Consider the following 24,653-nt stretch of genomic DNA (forward strand, 5'->3'; position numbering starts at 1 on the left):
TACGTTTACTGATTATATTTTAGAAAATTATATTAATAAAGAGTCTCAATTTCCACCAAATATTTGGGCAGAAGCTCCCATAAATAATACTAGGACAACCAACGGACCCGAAGCTTTCCATAAACATTTCAATGCACAATTTTACCATCCGCATCCAAACATACACCATGTAGTAGACGTTCTAACTAACATTCAGGCAGAAACTACATTAAAAATAAATAGTATAAAAAAAAACAAATTCAATTACACCCGAAAAGAGGCTGAACTTAAAAAGAAATTTTTGATTGATAATTGGAATGCTTATGACAAAGGAGACATGACACTAATTGCATACCTATTTAAAAATTATGGGAATTCGTTATCAAGGAAATAAAATATAAATATTACAATTACCATATATTATATTACTTTTTTTTTCTATAAAAAAATACTAAAACATGTTACCTTCATTATTTTGATTAATATAAGATTACTATTTTTATTTAACACGAGTATAGATAACTTACGTATTTTATCACTTTTTTGTAGCTACATTATTATTTATTTTATTTGTACTTATTTAATTTTAATTTTTTTATAAAATAAATAGTAACTAACACTTTATAAAACTTGTTTTCTATATTATTTTGATATATGTATATGAATATATAATATATTATACATGTATGTACATATTTTATATACTTCTTAAACAAAAGTATATACATTTTACATTTTAGTGCCCAAACGTGGTATCTTTTTAGGGATATAGAGTGCCCAAACGTTGTGTGGATTTTGAAAACTAAACAGGTAAAAATGCCCAAACGTGCTGCACCGGTGCGGTTTTGAACTATCAACCTTTCAAATGTACCTTTTTAACAATAGTATAAATGTGTGCGATATTGAATGGTGTAAAATGTACGGTTATGAACGGTAAGTGTGCGCTAATGACGACCGTCGTAAATTAACTATAACATAAAAGTTAATGCAACATAAATTTATAGTTCTAATAAATGTCAATTTACTGCTGTAAGTTTATCAAACGGGGGCTATGTATACAAATGGGAGTGTGTATGACGTTTTCTTAAGAGGTTAAAGGTGTAACTTTTGAACATTAATTTACATTAATAATATACCTATAAGTATCGAACTAATTATTTTATTTTTGGAATAATTCTTTAAACGAATAATAATTACTTCATTAAATTTTATTTATAATTAATATCAGTAAACAAAAAAAAAAAAATAATAATAATAATAAAATAAATATGAATTGATATTTTCATATTATATTAAACTAAATATTGAAATTAATTTTAGTCATTATACTTAACTAACTGTTTCAATATACATTTTTAAGAATGTAAGATATTTAATCATTTTGTTACCTATCAAAATATGAAATAAATTAAGTAAATAAATTGAATACTAAATAAATAGATAATAATAAATATTATAGTTAGTTCGCGATAATACAACATGGCCTCCCTCTCTTATGAGCTAGGCTGACTCGTATATAATAGTAAAATCTTGGATACGCTTTGGATGACATATCCAAATTTTTACAAAACTTTAATAATAATAAAAATACCGTGACTTCGATTAAGAGCAGCAGAAAACGTATAAATAGTATATAATAATAATAATAGTAATAAATAATAATGAAAATTAACGGCGATAACTAATATGTATAGTTTATTTTAATAAATAGTTGTACCGAACTCAATAATTATCGTTATAATAAGAAACATGTCACAGTAGATTTCTTGTAACGATGAATGGATGTTCGGATGGACGTGATGGGCTTGTAAAACGTAATAATTAAAATAATAATAATAATAATAATAAATTTATCGACGATATAGGTATTATGGACATTAAAAAAACGCAGCAGGCGTGGATAATGTAGGTCTTTAGAGTGGGGTAATAATTTTTTGAAAATCGTCACATAAACACGTATGTAGTATATAATAGTAAGTGTATATAGGAAATAAATATTAGCAGAGATCGGCGCTACTGACACCGCGTATACCTTTTAATGGTGAACAGGTATACATTTGTCGTTCGGACATCATCTGTCCTTACCGCCGCAACAATTGCAGCACAACACGACGAAACCGGCGATGAGCAGACCAAACAGTACCATGTAATAGTATTTTGTAAAGACCGTCGACATTGACGAGGACGTTGTAGTGGCTGCCATCGCTGCTGCCGAGGAATGGAACGAACGACTGCCGACGGATATTTGTCGACCGTCCGCCGAGGTGGCCGTTACTAGGATACCATACGTCTTTCCACCGGCTAGCTCTACCACTAGAAAACGACAAATGAATATCATACATAGTATTATATAATGTTATATTTTATGCCCAAATCATTATATAAGGTTTGGATAAGCATTGGATTTAGCATCATAACATAATAATAATTCCTATACACCCGAAAAAGTTTTAAGTTACACGGATATTGTCCTTATTTTATAACTTGTAATTAACATTAATACGTTTGACGGACGGAAACCTTTTGGATATATTATAATAAATTAACAGTATTGACGAATTGATAATAATTATACAGTATCAATGAACAACTTGTAATGGTTAATCTTGTGCACGATTTTAAAGACGAGTTTTCAATACGGTTCCTTGATTTAGATTTTATTAAATTCGTTATAGAAAATGCCTACAAAATTTCAAGAAAAAAGTCACGGCTTTACTGTGACTGCTTTAAAAACACGATATACCTACAACCTACATATACGTACGTAGCAAGCTCAATTGAATGATAGTTTTAGACGTTACTCGTTGTACTTACATTTTACAATATAGCACTAAAAAACGTAAAAATTACACGTCACGATTTTGTTATTATATAATCTGGATTTTTTTTTTTTTATTTAATTCAAGTCTTTTAAAAGTTAAAACAAAAGGTTTCGAGGGCCGCGAGTTAGACCACCCTAACTTAAGGGATGTGAAAGGTCAGTATTATCTAAGTAGTGGTTCTCACCCTTTCTTTATAATAACACCCTAATTTAGGTTCAAAAAATGGCGACACACTCAGACCTATAGATGCAATATTAAAAAAAAGACCTTTTATTTTTTAATCAACATTTTTTTTTAAAAAACTTCTTCGACCATAGAAGTAAATAAGAACTGAGGGCTGTACTTCATAAGCGTAAAATATGATCCAAAAACGCAAAAAAAAAATATATTCCATACGCACAAATAAATTTTACAAAAATATAAAGTTTATTTTATAAGTTGGGTATAAATTTATACTGTATATAATAATATATAGTTTATTAAATAATTATTAACCTTCATCATAATTCGTTACGATAAAATACGATACGATACGAATAATACGATAATGCTAAAATTAAACTGGACTTGATCACATTTGATGTACCTATTAATGAATTATAAAAATACTATATATTTAATTAAAATGAATAATTAAATTGAATAGTTAATAATTTTTAAATGAAACTTATATAGTGTAACGGGTACCATATTTATTTTTGAGCTTTTATCTCACTACTAAGGTACAAAAGTGCAAAATGAATTTGCGCTTTTGGTCTATCGAAACAAATCGACGATTAGCGCTTTTAAGTTTCACCGGAACTGAGAATAAAAATAAAGTGAAGTATAGATAATTAGATTATTAGATACAGTGCATGTTTTCAGTAAAATATACCATATGTATACTCGGTATACACTTTAAAAATAAACGAAAATATCGAAAAACCAACATTTATCAATTAGAATTACGATAATAATAAAATTTATTTTATGCCGATAGCTAAAAGTCTATTTCTATTGATCATAGAAATTATATCAAGTACCCGTTAATTTTGATAAATATTGAAATAGTGTCAACAATGTTTGTACATTTTACGTCATTTAATATTAGGACTTAACGCGACACTTTGGGTTTACACTTTACACGGCTAGTGGACTACGGACGCATGTAAATTCCACCGATTGCGACCTTTTTAGACCGTTTTTCATATAAACTCTACCGGTTTATTTTTTTATCTGAAAATTAAATGTTATTTCCACCAGTACAATTTTTTTATCTGAGAATTATAATGTAAATTTCACCAGTACATTTTTATTTTTATTTAGATATTCATGATTTACCCTTTTACATTTGTGATAAATTAATTAGTATTACAGTATAGGTATGATAAAAAATTATTAAACACGCAATAACAATAAAACAATAATAAGCAATAATAATAAAAAGTTACAATAGATAATAGGTATGCGTACACAATTTATGTACAGATTTCTTATTTATACATACGTAATACATTTAAAATTTAAATATCGGCGGAGTTAACATGTTTTCGGATCTAAAATACGTACCGGTGGAATTTACATTTTTTTTTCAGGTAAAAAAACGTACCGATAGAATTTACATATTTTAAATTCAACCTATAAATCGGTAGAATTTACAATCGCCCTCAGCAACACACCGGTTGAGAAACACTGATCTAAAAAATGCAAAACTAGACAGGGTAGTTTGTAGGAATTTCTTTGTAAGAATCGGAACTTTTTTATTATGACTGTACTACTAACTGGTCCACTAATTTCGTCGCTGTGATAATATTCAGTTTTTATTTACATCCTGAATGGGCTATCGGATTTCATATTCGGACGGTTATAACGTTATCACGTTATCAAATCTTATCAATGAATCCGTTGAATCCAAACAAAACCCATTACAATGTGATAATGCCTGTTGCCTGTACAAACATAGATAATTATTAATAATATAGGAAACTAGTCTTGGAAATTTATCGTTATTCGTTATTTCATTTTCATTATTTGAAACTACGCTACTGAACATTGAACACTGTAAGTACATGTCTAATGTTTAACAGAAAAATTCTAAATAATAACAAATTGTCAAAACCAGAAACGGCCAAATTATGATCGATGACAGTAAAATATTAAAACTGTTTGCTGTTTGGAAATCATATTTATAACGTTCTGCATCGAATTAATTCCTAAGTCGACGATTCTCACCGACTTCTGTAATCTGAATATTTCAAATCAACTTTCCTTACTATCTCAACGTTATCACGACATTTATATTGCGTATTTCTGTATTCAGCGCAAGTACGACAATAGACTTTCATTGCCTCACATTCAAGTATTCAACTACACAGAATGGTTAGGTATTAGGTAATTCAAATATCTTTCTCCTTTGAAAAAAAATTGCACATGTGTGTTTCTGGACATATCACAAGCCTTTGTTTGGGTTGGTACGATGGCTTGCTATTTGAACTTAAAAACTTCTTTCCTCCAGATAACTACTTATCAAATCCTATCTCTTAAACCGACATTTTTTAATTTGTACCAGTTCTACCTGCTCTAACATAGCTGCTATAAATGCTGGTATTCCTTAAGGAGGCACTCTCTCAGTCTCTCACCTATTCTTTTTATTATTTATGCCCCAGACCAACCAAACATTTATACATCTGTAGCTGATTTTACAGCAGATAAGATGTCATTTCTATCAACACTAATCCCTTCATTGCTTCATCAAATTTACAAAACTACTTACATTATATGAAAAGCTGGTTTACAAAGTAATGATTCAAAGTTAATTCAAACAAATTGATACCTAGAAACTTGACTCTCAGATTAGTCCTTTGCCTCAACGTCACCTTATACAGAAGCCTAATCACCTACTACCCAATAGTTAAGTACCTAGGTATCACTTTAGATCAAAGACTAAATTGGACCCATCACATTAATTCCAAAACTCATATGTAATAATAAATACTTCTCTCTCTTTGTTAAACTTATTATGTATTAAATAAAACACTCTACTAAATTTAAAAATATTAGATAAAGAAGCCAAGTATTATTAAAAAGGTTTCACAAGCTATCTTCATGATAAAATTCTTTAATTAAAAACTTGGTATTTGCGAACCATATTCAACAATTCTCTTAAGCAACAAAAGTATAAATGGTATTGAGATCTTTTATATAATTATTATGCGTATTTAAGCTTCTTAAATAGAAAATGTGGTTCTGGGTGGTTTCTTTCATCAAATTAAACCCCCCTTTTTTTTAATTCTTGGCCTATATGCTTATTGTATTAACTGATACAGATTGTATAATACTCTTTTAAAATTAAAATAAAACATAAAAAAAAAAATATTAACTATATCACAGTATTATATAATTTATCAAAAAATTATTTAATAAAATGTATATTAGACTAATGATATATTGGTATAATATTACATATTTTATCGAGTTGTTGTGTTTAATAAAATATGTTATATCATTTAATTTATGTTACTTTTTTTTTAAATTGTTTATAGATTCTTACTTAGGAAATGAAGTGTGATGTAATTCAACAGTGCTCTTGAACATCGTTAGTTCAATAAAAAAAAAAAAAAGTAAAGTAGGTACAAATAACAACAGTATTTGCATGCTAAGACAATTTAACTACCCCTCTTATTCTTCTGTTATTTTAGTTGTTTAATACATTTTTGATTTAAATTTGAAATATAACTTAATTGCATAAGTTCTTTATTCAAAGACTTTTATATTAATTAGAGATATACATTTTTTTTATTAATTTGTTTATAAGTTTAATTAATAATTATATATTATGCACTTAATCAAATATATTATTATTTATTTTCTTAAAATTTAAACAACTAAAAACATTTATAATTGTATTTTTATTTATTTTGTTTATAGACTTCTAAAAATTGTGGATTCTGTTGATTGTATGATAAATTAAAACTACAATAATGGACAAGTCAATCAGTAATGATAATACAACTTTATTAAGAGATTTCAATGCAGCTCAACTTGATCACGAGTGGTCTTCTTTTATGAGGATGGGACCTCCACATTTGCCTACGTTCAAAGTTTCGTTACATTTAAATGGTTCTGTGTTTGATGGTTTTGGCTCTTCAAAAAAAAAAGCTAAAATAAAAGCAATAATGAACTACAAATCATCTATCATAAATGCTGATTCTGGAACTAATATTACTATAGAAAGTGATGAACCGACTCTCAAAAGAAAATGTACAGATGATTTAATGGACAACATTCCATCAAAAAAAATTTCAATTGAACCTCAAGTTGTACATCAAACATCTGCAATATGTATCTTACATGAAATATTTCCAGGACAAACCTTCACATATGAACGTGAAGAATCCCATGGTTTATTGAAAACAATGAGTATCATTGTTTCTGGTAATAAATATATAGGTTATGGAAAAAGTGAAAAAGAAGCAAAAGAAATAGCATGCCGTAATGCTTTAAAATCCTTGTACGAAGCACAGGCAATAAATAATATGAAGTATAAAAACCAAATAGAAATGTTTTGCATTGATTATGGTGATTCTAAAATAATTGATTATTTTGCTGGAATCACAGACAAAGTATATCAACAATTAGAATTTACTGAAAATAAATTTAAAGAATATTCAGTTATAGCAAGTATTATTAAAGTAAATAAATTATTAGTTAATAATGAATTGTTTTACATGTATTGATGTACCTATTATTTATATAGATAACCAAAGAAGACTTGAACTCTGCACAAGTAATTTGTTTGGCTACTGGTACAAAATGTTTATCTGGTAACTATTTGAGCTTAAGTGGTGAATCTTTACATGATTGCCATGCAGAAATATTGACCCGTAGGTGTCTAATGAAATTCTTTTATAAAGAACTCATGAAATCTGTAAAAGATCATCCTTCTATATTTATCTCAAATAGTAATAAATCTAAGTTCAAATTAGCAAAAGATATTACATTTCATTTATACATAAACACTGTTCCTTGTGGTGATGCTAGAGTTTTTAGTTTTTCTGACACAGAACACCAGTCAAATCGATTGAATCGAGGTTTGCTCAGATCAAAAATAGAAAATGGTGCAGGCACTGTATCTGTATTTGGTCGAGAAGTTCAAACATATGATGGAATTGCTCAGGGTGAACGTCTTGTTACTATGTCATGTTCAGACAAACTAACAAGTTGGACTGTGCTTGGGCTTCAAGGAAATTTTTTGTCGAATTTTGTCGAACCTATTTATTTAGAATCTATATCAATTGGAAGTATGTTCAATATAAATCATATGAAGCGAACAATTTATGGTCGTATTGAAAACAGTATCAATAAATTACCAGAAGATTATAAGTGAATATTTAACCATTTTCTTACTTTAAATCTATTATAAAATTATTTTTTATTTACAGAGTCCATAAACCTCAACTCCGTGGATATAGTATACTTCCTTATAGATCTACTACACAAACACCGTACTGTATGAATTGGATTGTAAATGAAGGAATCGAAATTATTAAAGGAAGTATAGGTAGAACAATTGAAAACAAGTTATCCAGAGTATGTAAAATTTCATTAGCTAATGAGTATATTAAATTGTGTAGTGCTACAAATAATCTATCAACTCTTACTGAAAATAAAACAAATATATTTTATGATTCATTAAAAAATAAAAATAAGAATTATATAGCTGCTAAAAATGAATTAATATCAACATTTAAGTCATTAAATTTTGGGAGTTGGGTACATAAACCTGAAGAACTTAAAAGTTTTGAATTACATATTAGTAGTGCAAGCAATAATATTATGTATAATAATAACAATGGCTCTATTTAAATAAAGTTTTAAATATGTGTTATACTTACACTCTAATTTAAATTGATTTCTTTGAATATTTTTTATTTTGTTAAAAATATATAACTTTGATTTCTACCTCTATTTTTAGTTCCTAATTAAAATGAATTATAACTTCTTTGCTAGTTATATTTAATATTTCTCTGCCTTTTTCAATAATATGTATTGTTGTCAAATTTATTGATCTTTCTTAAAGCATATAAGGTTTGTACAAAAAATAAACATTCAAAATGTATTATAAATTATGTTTTAAAGCTACAGACTATGTCAATAATGTCCATAAATCTGGTTTTTAAGTATTAAATGTAGTTTTTAGTCTAGGAAATAAATATTGTGGGTCAAGAAAAGTAAGTGAATATAAACAGATAGGTTTATAAAGATTGTGACCTAGGTATCACTATCAAGAACTTAGTATGTCTAACAAAGATCAATAATTAGACACCCAGTGGTGGCAATAATTTTCAAAAATTATATAATATAACACAGAAGTATATATATTAATCTAAATTACATACAGACAGTACAGTGAACAAAATCAAATACAGTAGACGCCGCTTATAAGACTCACTTTGGGACCAGCACAAAGTGAGTCTTATAACCAAATGAATCTTATAGGCGAAGTGGAAAAAAAAAATTAATTACGTATTTATAAATTTTATTTTACTACATATTTTGCTTTGATTTTAATACATTAACACATATTACATATTACATACTTTATTATTGAATAAATTCAATAATCCCGATAAAAAAAAAAAAACTAAAATTATAATCGTTATAATTATCGTTGCGATAAATGTGAACTTTTATCTGCGATAAAAATTATTGTACGTTATAAGGTTAACCAACAAAAACTAGAAATAATCAACACGAATATTATTTCATTTTTCAAAACCAATTTATTTCTAAATTATAACCAAAAAAGTTTATTTTCTACTATTCATTTTACGAAATTTGAGTCTTATAACCGAAGTGTTGAGTCTTAAAACCGATTTTTTTTTAATGTATTTGGATACGTCCGGACCGTTACAGACAATTTTGAGTCTAATAAGCGACTGAACCTTATATCCGTGAGTCTTATAAGCGGTGTCTACTGTACCATTATTTTCTGCTTATGAAAAATGAGATTTTTATTATCTTTAAGGTTAGGTAACTAGAAGGGCCATGGCCTTATCTGGCTTGTCCCTAGCGCCGCCACTGTAGTCACCAAATCCATATTAAATATTGTATTACATTGCAAAATAAAAAAAATGTTGATATTTTGTATTGTATTAATGTTTAAAATTATTTTTAAACCTGTGTTTAAATCCTTTTTCAAATACAATCATAAATATTATTGAATATTAACTTCTTTTAAATTTTCTATTACAAAAAAAATATACCATGTGTGTATTAATTATCATATATACCTACTGCTTTCAATTTAGGGCAGTGTGTTATGAGAAACTTTAAGACGGCGTCTCCCCAATAGTTATAACACAACAAAATAAAAATTTATTTTAATTTTTTGAAAAATTATTTTTAATCATAACTTGTATTATCTACTATATTTTCCATATAGTAAATACGTCTAAATAATATCGTACGCATGCATGTGTTTATACGCGCGATTGTAAATTCCACCTGTACGCTTTTTGTACCTGAAAAAAAAAATGTAAATTCCACAAGTATCTACACGTATTTTTGATCTGATAATATATTAATTCCACTTATGGTAAAATAAGTAACTACCAACTAATGATCATTATTAATTATTACATATTTTTTTTCAAATTTGTGTAAAAATAAATGATATAAGTATCTTAATATTATATTATATATATAAATAGGAAATCTGTACATAAATGATGTACCTATTATCTGTTGTAACTTATTATTATTGCTTACTATTGTTTTATTGTTATTGTATGTTTAATAATTTTATATCATACCTATCTAACACGGGCCAAACACATACATTAACAAAACTAAAATTAAACCAATGACTACTCTCTCAGACTTATTCTCGGAAAGTTCTCAAAACTATCCCTCAAAACAAAAATTCGTATCTATAATCTTCTTCTTAAGCCCATCTGGTTCTACGGTATTCAATTTTGGGGCACAACAAAGATATCAAATTCAAAAACACGGAAAATACAAGTGTTTCGATCGAAAATCCTACGACTCGTAACCAACGCTCCTCCATATATTTCAAATCACACTCTTCATATAGATTTTCAAATTCCTAAAGTCACTGATACAGCCAAACTATTGCTACATTACAAAAAATTTAGGAATCGCCTTCAAAATCACACCAATCTCCATATTAAAAAGCTACTATCTATCTCCATCCCCGGTAATCCTCCCATAAGACTTAAATGACAATGGCCCCATGACCTTATAAAATAAACATAATATGTATACTTAAATACCTAAATAATTGTAAATTCACGCCGTAGTACCTTCACTGGACGGTTTCTTCTCTCAAGATACTTAAATCATTGCACTTAATTAAAAAAAACATACATTATTACATTATGCTTATTGTACATTTTTTTTTTTTAGTATAGATTGTATATACTAGATTAAAAATAAAAAAAATATCATACCTATACTTTAATACTAATTAATTCATCACAAATGTAAAAGGGTAAATCCTGAATATTTAAATAAAAATAAAAATGTACCAGTGGAATTTACATGCGCCCGTTTATACACAAAAAGTTCTAAGCTATTTTTGCAATTGGCGATTATGACAAACGACGCTATATCACAATTAAGGATCGAGCCGGTCATGAAACGGACGAGACGACTGAACAAGGTATAACACGATTGCGCCCGTCCTACCTTTTTATCTTCAAAAATAATACCACGATCGTATTCGAGTTTTTAATATGAGTACTTATGAGCTTATGAATACTTAGTTGTAAAAAAAGGAAATCCATATACTAAAAAATGGTTTTCGCGAATAATTTTAATAATAAATTATATTGTTCAAAAATCTTAAAAGCTAAAAATAAAAAAGTTGCGGATATTACGCTAAATCATAATAGTGTTTAAATTAGTTGCACAAATAATGTTTAAAAATAAAAAATATAATAAGATATAATATAATAAGATATGAGATACAGAAATAGATATGTTAAAGGATTCCTTTTGGTTATTTTATATTTTATCAGGAAACCGGATGGGTATAATTACGTATTTCGAAATTTTACCTACCTATGTATCTTTTATTAGATGCGGTAGACGCCGACCCGAGTTCTGAACCATCGTACGCGTCGAACCACTTGACCACGTAACGCTTAACACGATGTTCGACGCTGGACTTATCCATTGTCCACGATACATTGTACCCGGTACCGGAATGTTCAATTCGAATATTCAACGGGTGGTTGTCGTCGACGAGACTCGAAGACTTTTCGTGCAACTCTTCGGTCGACTGGCCGATGTTTTCTACAAAAATGATATTATAACTATTAACAATAATTGTTTTACACGAAAACGGGAGTAGCAAACATTTAAAAACTAGATTATATATTAGCATTTATCATATAGGTCTAGAGACTCGAAATCAGTTCCATAACTTGTATTTTTAAATAAAAAATATCGTATTTTATAATGAATATAATAGAATTAAATTTGATTTTAATCAAATGATAATTTTTTTGGGAAAACTGAATTTTAATAAATAATATTTCTTTTGTTTAGAGTCGTTTATTTCTCGTAAAATATTAACATTTAAATGGTTATTTACATTATTAATAATATGTTCTTTAAATACCTAAATATAACTATAGTTGTTCAATATGATTTCATCCGTGAAAAATGAACTAATACAAATTACGAAGCTATATCGGTGTAACTTGGTTTTAATAAACCTCAGTTAAAAAGCAAATCGGTATCGATACGCTAGCTGTCATATAGTTAAGCAGTCTACTATTAATTTTACAAGTATACCAAAATAAAAATTATAATTTAATAATAATCTAGGATAAGAGTACAAAAAATAATTTAAAATATAAATATATTATTACACAAAAACTACCACCATATCTCTTAAAAATGCATAATTTTCTATGTTAAAAATGAAAAGTAATAACGATATCTAAAGTTCTAATGAAGAATAAAAGAATATAATTTATTTAACGTCTTCTTTCTTACATTAAGCTTAGAGTTATTTGACATCCTTTTCGTTTACTGCGTAGAACTATCCTTTATTACAAATTTATCTTCTACATTTATTACAATTGAAATTTTCATTATTTAGCAAAAGATTTTTAATCTTATTAGCATAAGTTGATTTATGACTACTTAAAATTAAATAAAAACGTATAAGTTGCCACCATATTGAATATGTACTCTATGATTATTGTCAAAATTGGTGTAATAATTTTTGAATTTATAAATCATAAACATACTGACAGTAACCAATAGCAACCCTAAATATAAGAAAAAATACTTGATTTTTGAAAATAAAAATAAAACATATGTGTGACTGGATTGAAATAAAAAGCTATAAACATTCAACATTCCCTAAGTCACAAGGAATATATAAATTTGGTATTAGTTCACAATTGGCTCTATAGTTTCAAAACCTATACCTAAGCTTTTCCCAAACAAGAAATAACGTACATTCATTTTTATGTTTAGCTAAATATAAATTATTTTATGTACTTAACCATATGTATTAAAAGTTAAACATAGTCCATAGGTACTAAGGAGAATAATATTTTAAAATAACATTTTAATTTAACTAGTTTTTACCGCAACTGGATCATAACTTTTTAATAAAAAAATTGTAAGTAATTGAATATCTCGAAACCGAAAAAAAAACAAAATATATCAGTCTCTGTAGGAATTGTACTTATTATATTTCATATGATATAATTTGTGAAAACGTTCTCACTTCTCGATCGATTTGTCAGAATGGATCTGCTATTCATAGATTCCCCGCTTATCTCGTCACGGCACGACACCATTATCTCGTATTCTCCGTCGGTGTTTAAATTCCATAAAATTGCTTTCCCGTCGCTAGACGTCGCTGTTACATTCCAGTTTGACGATGTTGAGCTCGTGTCTCTGCTCCTGAAACGACATGGCGTAAATAAAACAACAATATTAAAAGCCGCGTTGTGTCTTCGTTCCTACTTGATTTGTTATACGAAATATTGTAAATTTTAGCAAATTTCTTTATGTGCAGTAAATAATATTAAATGAAGTAATAAAATGTTGTAAGTCTTTAAACATAGTTTATATGTATTGTGTGTATATTTATATATATATAGGTATATATGAATAAGTTATGATTTTATGAACTAGCTTGACTAAATATATTATCAATAAAATGTTTAAATTATTAAGGTTGGGTCCTGAATCTTGACACATATATGGGTTAGGTTCTATAGTCTAGTTTATTATAAAATAAATATCACTAACCAAACTGTGCAAAATGAATATGGTTGTTTCCAATAAGCCACAATATTTCTGTTAGTTGAATTAACGTGCAAATCTAAATGTTTACGGTGGAATAAGTTTTCTTCGACTATCAACTCTGTTTCTACCGAAATAGTAGCTGCGATGTTGGACGCCACACATCTATAGACGCCTCTGTCTTCACTTCTCACGCCAGTTAGAGTAATATTACCTCCAGTTACTGTCACTCGAGGAGAAAATAAACTTTTACCGTCCGCCTATAAGTATGTGTAAAAATAATATAAATATAATTTCTATTTGAATCATCTGTTATTTATTTAATGAGATAATAATGATAGTAGTTATTAATAATACGTATTATACATGTATAGCACAATACAAATATGTACTTATTATGATAATAATATGCTATAAATTATAAGTATAATAATATGTATTGTGTATTATTGTATTTCAGTTAATACAAAAAGTCTAAGTAAGTACTAGTCGAGAAATGGATATTAAAAACTAGAAAAAAAATAATTTGTTGTTGTTATTTACGTACAATTTACGAAAAAGCGTTAAAAATTATGCAAGTTTATATGAACAACAAATCAAATGTGTATCCTTTAGAACTTATTATTATGTAGTTTTATACAGGCACCAATAATAGATTATAAGTAACAAATTATCTTTTACGATGGTGTATTAATTAGTTTTTTGTACACTACTGCCTGATAGGCCGCTATGTTTTTAGAATAAGATCATTAGTCCCATAAGCCAATGTGATAATTATCAGATGGATGTAGCTTTTGGACGGACAGTGTAAGGGGGTCAAATAAGTTCAACCATTTACGAGTCATGAATTTACGCAATCCCTAATTTATGGCAACAAAATAAAGACGAAAACCCTATTTTATACATTATATTATATTATTATAATACCTTTTGCCAAACAATTGCCGGACCTCTATTGTCGAAATTTTCTGCTTCACACGGCATTGTGATGTTATCGCCGAGTTTACGGAAGTATAACACTTTTGGTACAACAATGAATTTCGGTGGGTGCTGGATGATAACGTCCATTGGCGTAGACGGCCCTTCGGTTCCCAAATCGTTAAATGGAGTGCACGTGTATTTTCCACCGTGTTCTTTCTCAACCTTATGTACGTTAAATGTACATAATAAGTAGAAAAAAATAGTTAAATTCATAAATATTTAAAAATACCTATCACAATATCACTTATTATAATATTATAATATTCAAAATGGTATACACTACACTTATATAAACATTATATAACCCTAATTATCTGGTTATCTACATGGATAATCAATCAACATATATCTAAATACTATTTTCCAACTTTAAGCTACTATATATGTATAAATGACTTGAATATGTAATTATCGTGGATTATACAATAAATTGAAAAAACTGCGTTTAAATACATTAATGTGCTACGGCTCCAGATATATGCTTAAAGCCTATAGGACAGATACAATACTTTGAGCCTTAGAGGCATATACTGCGTTTGTATAGAAAGCATAACTCGTACCCGATCAAAATAAAGCGACCCATTTGGCCTGTGGTAAACTCCGGGCACGTTATACGTATCGAACAAAAACCCATCTTTTTCCCATCTTATTTTTGTCAGTGGCGGATTGGAATGGAAGTGACAATCCAAAGAACCGGTCTTACCAAAAGCAAGAAAAACTTCAGCTGGCGAATACACAACTTTCGCCTTGTCTGCAAAAAGCACAATATTATAACTAAAATTTTTATTGCATTGGTGAATATTTAATTGAATTTTAGGACTTATACGTATATTATTATTATAAATTTTAATATAAAGAATAACATTTTTGATTTATTTTAAAATATTATCTATTTATAGGCATCATAAATCTGTTTTTACTGTTGTACAATATTTACAGAAAGATTTTATTAAATGTTTAAGTTATATAAGTTAATATAATAGGGTAAAAACTAAAAATACATTATTATAATTATTAAACACTAACGAGTAATTATATAAAAATACAATATTTTCAGAAAAAATTATATCCACCCACCGTAATACTAAAAGTAAAATAAATGACTTTAATAGCTATTATATCATTAAAAAAACATATGAAATATATTTGGTAATATATGCTGATAACCGTTTTCACTTAGATTTGTTTTTCGTATACAATGAAAATATATCATTGAATTGAAATTTAACACATCCATGGTTGTGACTTACTCGAAACCTAATATTTAGTAGAGCAGTATCCACTTAGCCAACTTTTTTTGAAACAAAATTTACATTTAAATAAACAATCAAATTTGCATAATACCCACTCCTCCCATATTAATCCCCATAAATATTTTAAACATAACTTATTACACAATAACAGTTAAGTAGGTTTTTTTATAAAATCTATACAATTTGGTATAAAAAACATAATGAGTAAGTTTATAAATTTAAGTCATGGAGACATCGGTGGGACGGTGGAAAAGTTTCCCACTGGCGAAATTTCGATCGTTAAGTAGGTTAAGTTAAAAAAAAATAATTAGAATCCTTTTGGAATAATAAAAATCGTTCTAATATTATAAGCAATAAGCAAATAATATTCACCAAACGTGCAATTTTTTTTTTGAGGCTTGAAAATTAAGGAGTTTGTATAACATTAAATATTGATTTGATCGATACTTCAATAAACGCTTACACTGAACGTTGAGAAAAGCGCCGGCAGTCAGTGTTCTCTTTTCCGATACTATGCGGCACGAATAAAAACCATTATCGTTCAATGCTGCGTCATAGATGTCTAAGGAACCTTCCGGAGAAACGAGAAATCTACCATTCAAGAATGGTAAATCGTCTAGCGGCACTCCATCTTTATACCACTGGACTACGAACTCGGGATCTTCTTTGACGCAACTGAAATGAACTGACTCGTGTTCCATTCGGGTTTGGTTCATCGGCGGTATACTCATCACATCTCCACCTGTACACCCAGTAAATATATCATTATAAATAATACCAAAATTACATTATTTTTAACAATTAACAGCAACTACGCAGTAAGCAATCTATTTTTGAAATTTGATAATTTTTGTACACTCATATGAATATATGATATATTTATTTTTTTTTTTATTTGTTACGCAAAAATATTGCAGATCGTTGCTGAAAAAATATAAGTGTATTATTTTATAAAGTAAATCTTAGTCAAAATTTTAAATTTTAATTTAAGTATAGTAAAATTAAAAATTAATCAAATGTAAGCATTTAAATCACTCATAATGAACAAAGTAATTGAGGAAAATAATTCTATACATTTTACTACATTAAGTTATAAGTAAAACGTACCCAGGTTACTACTGACTAAGTATTAAGGTTTAGGAGGTATTCATTAGTCATTCATTACGCTATATAGTATGTACTAATGTCTAATATACATCACACAGTACACACAATTACACTACTGTATTTAATATTTATATTTTACTAGGTAGATTTTACTCCCAGTCAAGTGTCACTAATGGGTGGTTTCTTATACCAAATATTCAATACATTTTTGTTCTATCATCGTATACTCTTATTGTGCTAAATATAGTACAGATTATTATATTTTAATGAAAACAAAAAAAATATTTTACTATTGTATTGATTAAATTATATTATCAACTTAGGGATCAATGTTTGGTGATTACGGCTCATGAGTAATGAAAAGTTATTTACACTTACGCAATTTGCGTAAGACTTGATAAGAAGATGATATGTTTAGGTAGGTATAATTAAATATTTAAAATATTAAACTTTTAAATGGTATGTACATGCAGTGGGGCCCCTACTTTCATAAATGTGCTTGTGGTATACAGTTAAGGAGTCCCTGCTCTATATTGTTTCGAAGAGATATATTTTTATTAGAAAGTGGGTGGATGTATTGACAACTCAAAATAAAATTGTCACAGGTGTTTAAAAATTGACTTTAGCTATTTGACCAGTGGATGGTACTGACGGTAGTCATGCGTGTTCACTTCATGTTGGAAAAATCAAAAATGCATTAAACTAATTGTAGTTCTATCTTTTATTAATATTTGGATAACATTATAAAAAAAAAACATACATGTAATTATGTAAACATTAGAAAAGAAAAGAAGATCAATACTTCGCGGTAATTCACAGAAGAAAATATGTGGTATAAACGATTTTATATTTTCTTCAATAATATTTTTAACGTTATTTTCGTTTAAATATCTAAATTTATATTGTTAGCAATTATACTTAAAGTTTAAACGTTTAATACCAGGCTCATTATCTTCAAAAAAAAGTTTAAAAAAATGTTAGCATAGATCTATAAATATTTTATATGATCGTTTGAAATTTAAATTTTAATGCAATTAGATATTTACGCTTAAAATAACGATTTTGTCATTAAAAATTTATGAAATGCGTTCGATTTTATAGCACAGAGTTTTTTTTTTTATAGACATTTAATGTTCACGTTTGGACGAAATTATATATTTAAATAAAGAATTTTAGTTACTTTTTTTTTACAATCGAATAATATTTTTAAATATACTTAAAACTTTTGACATTTATTCTTATATTTTATGTATAGTTTATAGTTTTATACACAATGATATTTTAATATGCAATTTTATCAGTAAAAATTAATTCAATTTACTGCTAGGTTAAGTACACTATTATTTTTAAAAATATAAATAAATCATAAAATATCCTTTAATATGTGCTAATAGATCGTCTTCGTTCAGAATTTTTTTTGTGTGCAATGATTTATTATTGAATTCAAATTTAATACATATTAAATCTTATAGTAAGTTACTCCTCAATAGCGAGCTACACTTGCGACATTTACTGTACAGAAAAGCAGTTACTTATTTCCCCGTTCTTCCTTTTTTATCATTAAATCATTTAGAAAAAAATATCTACCAATTTATTATGTATTAAAAAATATTATATTTTTTAATAAAGTTAATTCTTGTTTTACTATTGTACAGTAATGTAGGTAGATAATATAACTAATGTAGTATACGGAAGTATTAATTTAATTTTAGTATGAAAAAGGTTATTGTCGTTATTATTATATTATTATTCATATTTCACACTATAAATTTATAATTATTATAAATACCTACTGTTGTAACATTTTTATTAAATGGTGCATAATAAAAACCCTAGACAATTTTATTGTGTTAAGAAACTATAACAAATATTAAATAATTTTCATAGAACTTACAAGTAAGTACACAACCAATTTATAATGTCTAAGAACCATACCTAAATCTAAATCATGCAAACCTATCTTAAGTTTATATGATGAAAGGAAAGAGCTTAATTAAAATATAATTTAAACTATAAACAAGTATAAAATAATATCACAGTAAATAATATGTTAGTTTTATTGACAGACTTTTGTGGGATATTTTTGATTGGTACATACAAGCCCTTCGACTCACTTCTTCATAAAGTCCATCCTGTCAACAAAACCTCCAATAAATAATTAATAAAAGGACCCTGAATAATATTTACTCGTAGACTGACCTCGTAATCTCTAACAATGTTCAATTTTATCAGTAAGTCAAGGTCATATATGACCTAAATCGTATAAAGAAGTCAAAAATTGTTTAAAAACACTTAATTTAGAAATTATCCTAATGAAATAAATTATTTGAAATTTATAAAGTTTTTATTATATATATTCAAATGTGCTGTAACCTGTACAATAAATGCTTTTTGCTCACAAACAACAATTATTTAATTTTTTAATTTTTTTTTTTCAAACACTTTTTTTAAATCATTATTTTACGGACTAATATGATAGATGAAGTTGACCAAACAATTTTGTGAATAATTTTAAACCACAATAATGACGGATTTGTTCGTATTACTGTTTACTTATCGTCTATATCAGTTATTTACACAACGTCACAAAAATATTGCTTACGTGTAATTAAAATTTTGTATTATTTGTATTCTTAATAATCAGAGATGTTCCCATTAATTTTTTTGAGAGTATACTAAGTGATAAAATATCAAAATAGGTATAAACATTTAATATAATAAAAATATTTTCTTATGGTTTATAAAAGTAAAGCCGGTAAAGAGCATGTTATTTAAAATGGAAAAATTTTAAATATGATTTTTAAATATCCTCTTTATATTATTTCGTTAATATTTTCAAATATTAAAATAAATATTTAAGATATGTAAATAACGTAAATATGGAAAAATTATTTAATTAAAATTTTTTTTGTTTTTTCCTTTGTATATGATTTGAGTATACTCATAATTTTGTAAAAATATTTTGAGAGTTAAAATCGCAAATCGATTGAGACTTGAGAGTATACGTATTACATCCATAATATTGAAAAAAAATCTTGAGAGTATACGGCGTATATATAGTATACCCTATGGGAACATCCCTGTTAATAATACCTACTCGTAAAATATACCATTATATCAATAATTATTGATAAATTTAAGTATAATTTTTATAGGTAACTAATATAATATAATTAATACTTTAATAAGAGTTTAAAATAGTTTTTTTTTTATTATTAACTTGAATAACTAATTTAAAATAATCCTAAAATTTAAGTTAAAATTAATGCTTTTAAAAATTTTTAATATTAAGATAAATCATTTGTTAAAACAGAATGGCTTGCTTTAATTAATAATTATATACATTTAATTATTTATTAAACAAACGTAAAATTATCTACAAATAAATTTGTCATAACCCATAAGTATTTTTGTAACAAATTTTCCAAGCTATTCAAATTAAGGATCTTATATAATTAATTTAATTTTACTTATTTATCATACAAACATCATAAATTAAATCGTTTATTACTATTTTAGGTAGGTACCTAATAGTTAATTGTCTTATTTTATGTGGTCCAAATAATTTTTTCTTATGATTCTTTAATTTCAAAAAAAAAAATTAACTACAGTGTTGCACATACATAGTCATGCAGATATTATAGTAAGCCTAGATATAGTAACTTCGTTTTTATGATTAGTAAATTTATCTTTTTATAAACCATTTTTATTATCTATTTAAATATAAATTTCAAAATTTCTGTTTAATATTGAACAATTAATTCAGTTTACACATCGTAATTTTTATTGTTTATCTTAATATATATAGTAAATACACTAAACAGTATACATGATATGTTAATATTAAAAATATCGTAATGTAAATAAAATTATTTAACGAACATAAAAAGTTAGCGTATATTAATATGATAAAGCTACAAGTATAATAGTATACTATTTTGATAAATTAAACATTATAATATAATATACTCTTATCAAGTCAAATTAATTTATTCTATTCAAGTTTGATGATTGAAAAATCAAAAAATTCTTATTTTAATCAATAATTATAAACAAACTTTAAGCCTAACCTTCGACATCCAACCTGAACTGTACACCTGCTGTAGCATCCATGTCGTTATCGACAGCATTCAACGTTGAATCTGTGCTCGACTGGGGTGACGACAGCGTTGTTAAAGGTGGCTGTGACGAAAAATGCTGCAGAGGACCTGTATCACCACTATAACGTACACGGCACTCGTAGTCACCTGTGTCTGATTCGCGAAGATTGGAAACGTTAATAGAAATATAGACAGCATCACTGAAGTCAAGGGGTTCTACCACGGTAGTCCTTCCGTCGTACCGCTCGTCGGTGATTAAAGTACCCTCTGAAAACATAAATACCATCTGTCCCTGTAAAGAGAATATAATAAATTCAACATAATCACAAATTGCTGCGATGATTTTGTTTACTTCTTATATAATAGATTATAATTTATAACTAAAAACGTATATTATTCTAAAATTTAGATACCAGTTACATAATCATTAAAAAAAAAAAAAAACACTAGTTTTTATAATTATTAAAAAAAACACCCCGTTGTATACGAAAACATATATACACCTTTCTGAAGAATTTTATTTACAATTCTTCACTTTTACTCACTCCCTAATTAATGAATTAAATTAGTCTTTAAAATTTAAAATCTCTACAGACACATGTTTTATGCGTTTAAACACTCCATGCATCCTGCTCGTATTATAGCCGTTTTATGTACTCATAGTCTTTATAATAAAATATTATTACTGATTAATATCTTCTAATAAACTTGTTTAGCAGATGACTACTAATAATATCTTATAAGTTACAATTTAAAAAAATATAGCATAAAATACTTTGAATATTAATAATACGAGTAATAAGTGTAATGTCCAAGTCAAAGAATATAAACGTTCTAGTAAATACAAATTATTATTGTTATTATTATTATCTAATAGTTATAAATTTATTACAATATGAAACCGATATTATGCTGTATGTTTGTTATTAAATTTCAATAAAAATGGATATTTTTAAAGTTTGAAAAAAATATAAAAATAAATATATAATTTATATTTTATTATTTACCTAAAAATAATAATAGTATTACCAACAATAATTTTTAAATAACTGTTTTATGAAATGATCAGAAACTTCCAAATTACAAAACATATAAACACCGATGTCTCAAAAACCGAAAAAGTAACCAAAGTAGCAATTATCATATCTAATTCTCGATTAACAAAAAAATATATATGATAAAATAATAACAATACACTCTGCAATAAAACAAATCAAAAATTATCAACAATCATGTAATTACATTATTTTAACATACTCTTCAAGCTCAGCCAATTATGGGAATGAAAACAGTTTAAAAACAAATAAATTGACAGCAAACAATTACGAAAAAATAATCACCATAATCAGGATACCTGAACACAGTGATATCGAAGGGAACAAAAAGCTTAAAAATTGGTAAAATGTACAACAAACAATAAACTAATAGAAACAAACTTAAAATATAGTATCTATGAAGACACTTTTAAATCAATAAACATAGCATTTAGAACACAAGAGTCAAACAAATGAAAAGACAAGAAACTTAACTTAATTAAATTAAACTAACAATCGAGGGCTGAAAAAATATAAATAATCTTACAAAAAAAGAAGAAGTAAATTTAACAAACCTATAAATAAGACACATCCCACTTAATCGTAAATAGTAAATACCTAATAAAGTAATAAGTAATAACACTAATAACTAAAAAGAAACAAATCATTTGCACAATCTGTGGAGTCCGCTTTCAATGAAACACCTATACTCTTCAAATGCAGGTAAAAAGAGCAGCCAAAAATATGCATAACGATATTACCGAGTCTCTAAGGGCCTAAGACAAGACATCCATCAAAAACATATTTCAATTCACAAAGGAAATTAATATTGATAATATCTTGTAAAAAAGTTTTCAGTAGCATTTAAGTAGATAATAATTTTTGTAACACAACGTGTAAATAAAATAAAATCGAATATCAGCCAATGGCCAAGCAGAAATACTTTAAAATGTTATGATAAGTTTTTCTTCTTGAATCTGTTATACTTAAAACTAAAATCAAACTATTATAAGAATTACTAAAACTTACTCACGAATATTCGCAGTCAAGAATATATTGGCAAAAGTAAATTTTAACAGTAATGCTTAGCTTTATATAGTTTGAATTCATATTACATAAGTATTAAGTATTAAGTACACATAGAACAAAATTTTAATTTAAGTAATGATGACAAGCTTGGCAATCGTTTTCGCTATCTTAGTATTACCTAGCTTGTAATAAACGATTAGGAAATCTAACAATGCTTTAAACACTGCCTAATTTCAGTGATGTAAACTATTACGCGAATTATCATTGATTCCTAAAATATCTTGTCTCTTATGAGTCTGATGATATTATCAATAACAATTGTTGACATTATCTGATTAATTTATGTCATTGCCGCTAACATAATTTTATACATTTATTATACAGAACATATATGTGCATCTAGGAACAAAACTGTACAAAAATTTAGCAGATTGAGTTATGAAATTTTCATTTGCGACTTACAACGAGTAAGGTCGCATTTTGCAAATATCGTAATAATAAGCGAGCACTCACGTCTTTCGTCCAACGTACAGCCACAAGACGGCGAAGACCGCCGTCTTGGTCGAACCGCGGTTGTGGTACTGCCGGGCATTTGAATACCGCGTAACCGCCGATTTGGGACGTTAGCGAGCCGACACCGGTCGCCTGACCATTACAACCACAGCGGCCAAACAGAAACGCTGCCGTCGACAAGTAGTACAGGACCAGTATACCGAACATACCGCACGTTTTCAACTCGGTGACGGCGACCGCGGTTTCAATGGACCGACAATTCGGAGGGTAAGCGGTACAGTGCGGATATTGTCGCGGCAGCGTTCGCGCGGGAGGACGAGCTCGCATTATTTTGCGGACACGATAAATTATAATAATAATATGGTCGTCGTCCGCTCGTTTTAATAGCAATAATAATAACGCACATGACGTAGGAAAAATATTTGCAAATAACTTTACACGCACCCGTCGATTACGGACTTGCGTTCAGACCACGCGACACTAAATGTACAGTATTATATTATTAATTATTATACTTTGATACTTTATATGATATACTCAACACAATAATACATGAGCGTA

The 24,653-nt window shown here is 27.3% G+C and overlaps 2 protein-coding genes across 4 annotated transcripts; one reads left to right on the forward strand and one right to left on the reverse strand.

The window, feature by feature from the left end:
- Window positions 1–1,432: 1,432 nt before the first annotated feature.
- Window positions 1,433–24,393, reverse strand: LOC112601874 (protein borderless-like). 3 transcript variants are annotated; one of them, XM_025349766.1, is made up of 9 exons: window positions 24,093–24,393; window positions 21,487–21,808; window positions 16,773–17,051; window positions 15,617–15,807; window positions 15,003–15,218; window positions 14,082–14,335; window positions 13,552–13,730; window positions 11,865–12,098; window positions 1,433–2,292 (listed from the first exon to the last, which is right to left on the reverse strand). In XM_025349766.1, exons 1-9 carry the CDS (start codon window positions 24,297–24,299, stop codon window positions 2,051–2,053), a joined length of 2,124 nt encoding a protein of 707 aa, XP_025205551.1. In that variant the 5' UTR covers window positions 24,300–24,393; the 3' UTR covers window positions 1,433–2,050. The 3 variants fall into 3 exon arrangements, with proteins under 3 accessions (XP_025205551.1, XP_025205628.1, XP_025205704.1); XM_025349843.1 differs by having other exon boundaries at window positions 21,487–21,783; window positions 24,093–24,264; XM_025349919.1 differs by lacking the exon at window positions 24,093–24,393 and adding an exon at window positions 23,580–23,661.
- On the forward strand, window positions 4,754–11,970 carry LOC112602064 (double-stranded RNA-specific editase 1). Its single transcript, XM_025350020.1, has 6 exons — window positions 4,754–4,841; window positions 6,323–6,405; window positions 6,708–7,471; window positions 7,537–8,162; window positions 8,222–8,369; window positions 11,883–11,970. Exons 3-6 carry the CDS (start codon window positions 6,761–6,763, stop codon window positions 11,889–11,891), a joined length of 1,494 nt encoding a protein of 497 aa, XP_025205805.1. The 5' UTR covers window positions 4,754–4,841; window positions 6,323–6,405; window positions 6,708–6,760; the 3' UTR covers window positions 11,892–11,970.
- Window positions 24,394–24,653: the final 260 nt, after the last annotated feature.

This window comes from Melanaphis sacchari, unplaced genomic scaffold, assembly GCF_002803265.2.
Source record: "Melanaphis sacchari strain LSU unplaced genomic scaffold, SCAv2.0 Contig0_pilon_pilon, whole genome shotgun sequence".
NCBI classification, from domain to species: domain Eukaryota; kingdom Metazoa; phylum Arthropoda; class Insecta; order Hemiptera; family Aphididae; genus Melanaphis; species Melanaphis sacchari.

Excerpts from the sequence above, each read along its gene's own strand:
- LOC112602064 (XM_025350020.1), top strand. The coding sequence starts at position 6,761 with ATGGACAAGTCAATCAGTAATGATAATACAACTTTATTAAGAGATTTC. Across the intron at positions 7,472-7,536 it reads TTATAGCAAGTATTATTAAA|ATAACCAAAGAAGACTTGAA; the intron begins GTAAATAAATTA and ends TTATTTATATAG. Across the intron at positions 8,163-8,221 it reads AAATTACCAGAAGATTATAA|AGTCCATAAACCTCAACTCC; the intron begins GTGAATATTTAA and ends TTTTATTTACAG.
- LOC112601874 (XM_025349766.1), bottom strand. The coding sequence starts at position 24,299 with ATGTTCGGTATACTGGTCCTGTACTACTTGTCGACGGCAGCGTTTCTG. Across the intron at positions 15,808-16,772 it reads CGCTTTTCTCAACGTTCAGT|ACAAGGCGAAAGTTGTGTAT; the intron begins GTAAGCGTTTAT and ends TGCTTTTTGCAG. Across the intron at positions 15,219-15,616 it reads GGTCGCTTTATTTTGATCGG|GTTGAGAAAGAACACGGTGG; the intron begins GTACGAGTTATG and ends AACGTACATAAG.